The 8,480-nt window shown below is 30.6% G+C and overlaps 1 protein-coding gene across 2 annotated transcripts in view; it reads left to right on the forward strand.

Annotated features, from left to right (window-relative positions):
* Positions 1 to 8,480, forward strand: part of LOC106471787 (vacuolar protein sorting-associated protein VTA1 homolog) — a 24,487-nt gene that overhangs the window by 10,380 nt on the left and 5,627 nt on the right. For both annotated transcript variants that reach the window (XM_013932412.1, XM_013932420.1), the window contains exon 6: positions 778 to 1,050. In XM_013932412.1, the coding sequence (XP_013787866.1) occupies positions 778 to 1,050 (273 nt within the window). The remainder of the gene's footprint in view (positions 1 to 777; positions 1,051 to 8,480) is intronic.

An 8,480-nucleotide genomic window follows, 5' to 3' on the forward strand; every position in this document is an offset into this window, starting at 1 on the left:
TGGGTCTCATAGCATTAATCTAGTAAACAACTTAGTAGTCTGGATAATCATTGGGTAATTGTGTTTAACTCAATGACGTAAGTAATGTGACTGATTTATCATCTTAAATAAATGTAGAAGCAATCTTTTTCTTCATCCCATCATTGCTTATATTTTTATGACCATTATCTTCATAAAATTAAGCGAAACGCAAGTGTCACTTTGAGTGATTTATCATACATAGTAAAATAATTAATCTATTCATAAACCTTGCACCAATCTTTCAGTTCCAAATTGATATGCATGTAACTACATAACAAATAAAGCATATTAATTCAAGGAAGTATATAAGATTATGATCTGCCATGAAAATATTACATTTTGAAGAAAAGGTAGGACAGACATAAAAAAATAGAAGAGACTAAGTCATTATTAAAATGTACTTTAATAAAACATCTAGGGCAATTGGTTATTGTATTTAAATAATAATAATTTAATAAGATGTACAGTACAAAAAAATGTAAAATTCAACTTGTAAGAAAACTGTAAAAAAATCTAACCTTAAATAGAACCTCAAAACCAAATTGTGGAAAAAATTGGTAGTGAACGAATATTTAATAGTGCACTTGGATAACCTGTAACACGTATCATATTTATAAACTTGGTTTTTAAAAACTAGTCTTACGATTAAAAATATACAGACCATTTTGATTAAATAATAGTCATAAATGGACTCAATATTGACATGTGTGTGTGTCATGAAGTTGAAAAAATATTTTTTTTTATTTTCTGTAACAGGATATGGTAATGAAGATTTCACACAATCAAACCCAAATTTTGAAAGTCAACCGACAACTCTCACTATGAGTAACCACCTTCCTCAGAATTCGTATTCTGATCAACCTTATCCAACAACACCAAGTGGACCTTCTAGTCTGCCAACCTCCCTAGTCCCTCCACCAGCAGGGATTTCTCCATCTTCAGGTGTTCATGCTCCTCCTTCAACACCAAGTGGCTCCTCCCAACCTTCTCCAACCTCTTCATCAACTTACATTCCACCTGTAGCATCAAGTGAGTATTCTTCGTATGCACATAATTTTTGTGTATGTTAGTTTCATGAATTTGGCTTGTTTAAAGCATGGGAATTAAGATGGTGTTTCACTGTTCTCTCAGATAAAACTGCAAACCTACTCACTCCAATTCCACTATGTATTAATATTTGTTCTATACATTTTAGTTGTTCTCTGATTTTCTTTCTTTACACCCCCCTCTCAGCATTTTCTCATCAAGCTAATTACTCGATCCTAATCTTCTTGCCATTTTTTTCCGTTTTGTTCTCAATTCATAGCACTGTTGATTAAAATTAGAAAGTACAAACTTATTTGTCTGAGAATCTAATGTTTGTAGTATTCAAAGCTTTAAAACTTTGTCTTAAAACAAGAGATTAAATTTAATTTCTATGCTGCCTGGCTAGGCTTGCCCCAAGGGCAAAATTGCACCACTGAATTAAAAAACTTTAGAAAATAAATTTGCACACATTTTTTAAAAGATGTATTTCAGAGTTAAAATCTATTGAATAAAAACGTTTTATTAATTTTGAGTTGATTTCAGGTTACTCTGAATTCAAACATTAGTGTTTTAAATTTTTCTGATCATATATAGCATTCATAGTCCCCCACACACACCCCACCCTCGGGAGGAAATTCATTCTAGTTTTGAATATAATACCACTAATTTGATCTTGTAACTTGAATACATACAAGTATGGTTTTATTGATTTTTAACCAATCATTGTTTCTCAACCTTAGTTGTCATAGACTAATGATCTAAATGCATAAAGAAAGCTTTATTAGATTTGTGTAGAGATAAGAACAAAATGACAAAAGCTAAGTTTGGTGATATATTGCTAAAAGAAATAACATTTTCTGCTAAAGTTACAGTCCTGATTTTTTTTTTAATTTGAATTATGATGTTGAAGTATGATAGAAAAAATGTTTTTGTGGAACAAGGTAGGATGAGGTGGGCTTAGTTCAATCATTTTTCACTTAACTGTATCAAGTTTTATTTCACTAACAAAGCTACTGTGTTAGACCTAATTAGCTGCTTGAAAGGATAGTGAAAGTCATTGAAAAGAAATGTAAAAAGTATGTATATAAATTAATTCACAATGTGTAAATTTTGTTACATATATGAAATGAAACCTTCAGATTAAGAACAAGTTATTTTTATTATACACCTGTGATCATAAACACAGTGAAACTGCTTATGTTGTTGTTGTTTTTATGAAAACAAAGTAAAAGGTTTATTTTATTAAATATCAAAATAAAAAGCATAAAGTCAGTAATAAAATCCACAACAAAAATAAGTATTTTTAATTATTTCTTAAAAAAAAGACATCACAATAAAATATTTTTAAAATTTTAAAGATGCAAATTCATACAAATATCTCATATAAAGATAATGCATTTGCAGAAGCTACATAATCTCCACAAAAATTCATGTCAAGAGTAGTCAATCTCATCCATTATTTTTTTTTCTTTTGTTTTAATTCAATGACCATACAATAGGTGGGTTGAATCTACTCACCTGAATATCTGAGGGTTAATAGCTGTACACTAAATGTTTTTTACACAAGTTAAGAATAAACGTTTGCGTAAAAATCAAATTCAGCTTCAAGATTAAGTTCACTTGTGAATACTTTGTGAATATGGTTTTTCATTGTGAGTCACTTTTACTTTGAGAAACTTTCAAATCAGAGAGAACACAAGGATACTGACTATAGGCAGGGTAGGTAAAAAAGCATCCAAGCTTCAATGGTAAGGTTCGTCTTTATTAAATTATTATTTCAATGGCAAATATTGGAGGAATCGGGCCATAGTTTTAATATTTTACTAGATTATCCTATATCATCTGTATGCCTGATTTTCTCCTTCAGGTAGAAAGTTTGTCGAGACAACAAAATGAGGTTCAAAGTATTTTTTATACAATTCATTCTAAATTTTTCTAATGCAAGTGAAAAGTGAAAAAAAAAGTTTTATGAATATTGTGTCTTTACCAAGTTTATGAATTCTGGCAGTAAGGTAAAAGTCTTTACCAGCAGTGGCCCACAAAGATTGTGTATTTTGAATGACTGTTTCTTCTTACTCATATTGGATAAGTGATGTTTGTAAGATATTTTCCAATTTCATTCTAATGTTTCATAGCTCTTGCTACTCAAAAGGGGCACGTCTCAGTACATATACACCAGGTTAAGTTTCTCTATCAGCCATTAAACATTTGAAGATATTTCTTCTTACTTTTAACCCGTTCATTACATTACCTTATAGTGTCACATTCAATATTTAATTAAAGAACTTTATTATTAGTGTGTGTAAATATACTTGGCATTAAAATGTAGTTTATAATTGTAATTTTTATGTTATCTAAAGTTTTAATTTCTTAATTTCAAAATGAAACTGTTAAAACAATCTCAAACTTAATTTATTTTTGTTTCACATGATGCATCTAAACTCCATTTTGTCCACCCTTCTTTCTCTCCCTGACTTTTCAAAATTTTTTTCTAGTCAACTTTACGTGGTTGATTGATGACATGTTTATAACCAATAGAAAGGTCAGGTTCATCTTATGTAAGTCTTAAATTCTAAATTCAGTTTGATTAGCCTATTGTTAACAGGCTAGGAACCTTACAAAAATTTCATTAACAGTGGATATTTAATTATTTGAAAGAAAAAATAACAGGTAGCATTTTTGTGAATTTTAAGAGTGAAATATAGAGATGGATTTTGCACACATTTCATACAATCAGAACTGCACTAGCCACAGAGTAGTCCATACAAAATTCTCAGTAGCCCAAACTCTAAATTTGGTTGTCCCAGTTATTGGAATAATGGATTTTTTACACTCGTGCTTTTAGCCATTTCTAAAGACATACCTTGTATGTTATGTGTCTCTAATACTGGAAACATTTACCATTGCATTAGGTTTGGATAGTGTAACCCAAAAAAATATATAGCTTAAAAAAAAAATCAAAGGTTTCAAACATTGTTTAATTAGGTTTTTATGTACGACTGCAGATTTGCATCATTGAAAAGTATTGTGTGTGTGTGTGTGTTCTAAATGAGGAAATTCTCAAAGTTTTTAGCATTTTTAATTTCTTCAGATATAGAATATTTTAATTCTGCTTGAAGCAAGTTATAAAATCTTATAAGATCTATAAAAAATATGGGTAGTCTTAAGTGATTTTACTTTTTAAGAGAAAATAGAACTTAGATACGAAAGTATAATAATAAATATCATTATGCTGGGGCAGTTATAAATATTCAATCTAAATTAAGAAGATTCTAACCTTATAGCACAGTGTTCAGAATCCTTTGCTAGATGAGCTATATCTGTGAAACCTCTTGACTTCTACTGACTTTGAATAATTTAGTATTTTCATCCAGAAGTTACTGGAAAGTACGTTCTCTTGGCAATTAGCAGGGAAAATTATCTAATATGCAATTTGATTTAACATAAATATCTCTAAAAGGGATCTTATTTGAATATATGAAATGATTTAAGCCTATTTGGTGTAAAGAAAAATGCTAAACAAAGAATTACTAGAGGAGTCTATATGGACCCATTGACTTTCTAAACACATCTTTCTAAATTGCTATATTATCAAATTTCTTGTGATATTAGCTTAAGCAATTAGCATAAATAATGATGCTTGATATGGCTATACTGAGTGCATGCGGGTGATGACAAGAAACTGTTAATCTAGATTCCTTAGCATTACTATAAAGAAAATTGTTAACACTTTTTTAGAGAGGTAAAACTACCACCATATATTTTAAACAATCTGGTTGGTTCTGTAAAGTAAAGGTCTGTTCCAAATAATAGGTTTGCGATTGTAAAGCTAATGTTAGTTACTATCGAGTATCAAAAAATCATGATATCTAATTAAAAACACCTTAGGTGTGAAAAAAAGGTGTGGCCAAACAGAGGATTGAGTGTGTGACTTAAAGGAATGAAATCAAAATTGGCAGCCAAACTGTTAGCTACACTTATAGCATTGATAAGAATTTTACAGCAAATATTTGTTCACTGGTTAACCAGACTGCATTGCTTGTTTAACTTGGGGTATGATGGTGGGTAAAACAAAATATGCAGCCTAGTTAACTAATGAATGAATTATGTTGGTACCCAAATACCCTAATGTACACATACAGATATTAGGTTAAATTTATGCTATCTGTAATAACACAGGTCTGCGATGGTTTTATTGTCTTAAAATGTTTACATGTTCTGCAGTAATTCCTGTACACTGAATCAGAAAATGATATCCATTTTTCTCCATAACGTAATTATTCTTCACAAAACATCATATGTACTTTTACACAAGTGAATCATTTTCATTGAAATTGAGTCACATTTTGTTATGTTTAAAATGTTGACAACCACTGGCTATAGATTTCTCTAGACCAATTGCGATGTGAGTTTTATCGAACATTCTAGAACCCATGAGAAACACACTGCTAATATATAAATGGTTAACAGGCCACATGATGTGTCATTTCTGGATAGTATTTGTTTGTGTGTGCACATTGACATTATTTTTTTCTTTTCAATATTATTTATTCATTGCTATGGCAACAACAGGTTGTGAAATGACTCAAACATATTCTGTTATATTTGTGGTAAATTTGATGGACTGTTTTTTTAATAAGGTCAAATACGAAGAACATGGTGGGCTACTTTGTGAAGACTTAAAAGTCTGTTGTATGTTGTTGGGTCAACAATCTGGTTATACAAAGTCTCCATGTTTTTTGTGTGAATGGGACAGCAGAGCGCAAAATCAGCACTGGGTAAAGAAGCAATGGACACACAGAGTCAGCCTGATACCAGAATTGAAAAACATAAAATGTGAAAGTTTGGTTGACACAAAGAAAGTCCTGTTACCTCCACTTCACACAAAACTGGGCTTGACGAAGCAGTTTGTAAAAGATTTAGACAAAGATGGCAACTGTTTCAAGTATCTATATGGGCAATTCCCAGCTCTTTCAGAAGCAATACTTAAAGAAGGGGATTTTGTTGGGCCTCAGATTAGGAAATTGACTCCAGATAAACAGTTCAAATGAGGAAAGTTGAAAAAGAAGTGTGTATTGCCTTTAAAGATGTTATTGACAAATTTTTAGGAAACAAAAAGGACCTAAATTACAAAAATATTGTCAATAACATGCTCAATAAATTCAAAGAGTTGGGTTGTATTGACTATTTCCTTAAACATCTCAATGCTGTCAGCAAAGAACAAGGAGATATCAGGGAAGGTGGAACATCAGTATAATTATAAAAAACTGTTATATATATTTAAGTTTCAGAAATGATGTTTTCATTTTTTTATCATTTTAGTACCAGCAGATCTTTGACTCAATTATAAAAAAATAAATCCAACTCAAATTCAAGTGGTTTTCAAATTTCACATTTACTACCCATCCCTTAATCTGAGGATGCCTAATACAGAAATTTTTACATAAAGCCACTAAAAATTACATCTGTGTTTCATGGTACTGTCACACCTCATTCATGCAAGCTTTCAACACCAGGAAAGTGTGAAACAATATTCCATTATGAAAGACACAGAATCATTCAGTCAAAGTATATTTTTATTTTAAGATTTTAAGGGAAGTGTAACTTAACTCCTTGTGTCACTACCCTTAAAAAAAACGAGGTTAACTTAGTTTGGCCAATGGAGATAGGATAATTTCATGCATATATATATATATATATAACTGAGAGAGATAGTCAGTTACATGTTCTTTGAAAAAAGCATTATCAAAGCATTGAAATTTTGGCAAAAGTCCCCAAATTCCTGTGACTTCTGCTAACATGTACCAAAAATCTATCAAGAAGCAAAATAGTTAAGTAGTATGTTGCCATTAAAATTTGTTTTATATAATACAGACAATAACAAGACAATATATGATAGAATTAATTATATGTATGTCTAGAGCTAACCTGAACTCAACATAATGTTTAGATTGACTATGTTCTCAGTAACAAAATGTTACTGTATACAAATTTATTTTTTGCTAGATGTCATCATATTTTATATTTGTTTATGGAAGATATGGGCCACCATATTAGATAAATTTCAAAGTCGCTCTTATACAATACGATAGCCAAACCAAAGTATCCAGACACATAGTAAAGGAATATAAGATCAGAGAGATTTGACAATCTAGGATAAAGTAAAAATAAAATGCCAGTCATGGTATTAATTTTTGCCATAGTTACTGTTATCGGTGAATATCATATATAATTTTTTCTTTATGGTGGGAAATAATAAATATATATACTTCTTCTATTCTAAAGATCAGTTGAAGAAAACCAAAGTTAGGTTGTTTTGGGATACTGATAGTTTTGTTATTTTTTAACTTACTTAAACCTAAAATTACCAGTGAGATTCATATGGACCCTTATCAGCTTTTTCAACACATTTTCTAAACTGTTATGGACCCACGACTTTGGTCATTACAGAATCCCTAATAACATGCGAGTCACTCAAAGTAAAAATTGCATTTAATTGCACTAATTACTGTAGTGGTTCCCTATTTATCTTACATAAAATTTCACTATATTATTTTGGTGAGCTCATTACATTCAGTGTTGTGACAAGCAAAAGTCCAAAACTGCTTAATATGATGTAATATGTGGCTCCCACTTGTAGTAAGATTGTTAAACAAAGATTATTAAAATGAACCCTTCGATCTAAAAAGTTGTTGTGATGAAGTTGGATATATCTTTTGATGCCATTAACAAGATCATAAATATGTGACACTACAAAATCAGTGTCTATTTTCATGAGAAAGATGACTGGAGTTACAGCAAAACCATCTTACGATATAGCTGTCATGACCCATTGTCTTGGAAACTAAAGTAGAGGATCTGTGGAAAATTTGTCAATATGTTTTGTCTAAGAATGGCGTCATTGTCCTTTGTATAAGTTTGTTGCAGTGTGAGAAAGAGCATACCCATGGTAATCAGATGAAGTATGTTATGCTGTGGTGTGAATACCTCTTCCAAGCTGACAAGGTGTGATTGTATTTAACTATACGTGTCATGTAACTTTACTATTAGATCTGTTATGTTTTTTAACACTGCATTCCTTATTTACTCCTTTGGGTATTTTCTAGAACTGAAAGTATATTAATAGTATTTCAATCATGTTATGTTCATCCTGTCCATTACTGATGATGAGCTTCGCTCAATCCAGAGCTCATCAGGTCAGTTGGGATATAATAAACCTAGTCATGGTTAGAACATCTATTTATATAAGCACAAATGTTTCTCTATACATATATATACACCTGGAAAAAAGTTAAGCACCCCCGTGTTTTTTTCAAGTGATTCAGATTCGACGTTCTTGTGACTGATTATAAATTACCATTCAATCTAAACGTGTTTATCAAATGAAATTATGCATTATTGGGCACAGGAAAACAAGATTATCACCGTAAAAT

This window comes from Limulus polyphemus, unplaced genomic scaffold, assembly GCF_000517525.1.
Source record: "Limulus polyphemus unplaced genomic scaffold, Limulus_polyphemus-2.1.2 Scaffold115, whole genome shotgun sequence".
Lineage (NCBI taxonomy): Eukaryota > Metazoa > Arthropoda > Merostomata > Xiphosura > Limulidae > Limulus > Limulus polyphemus.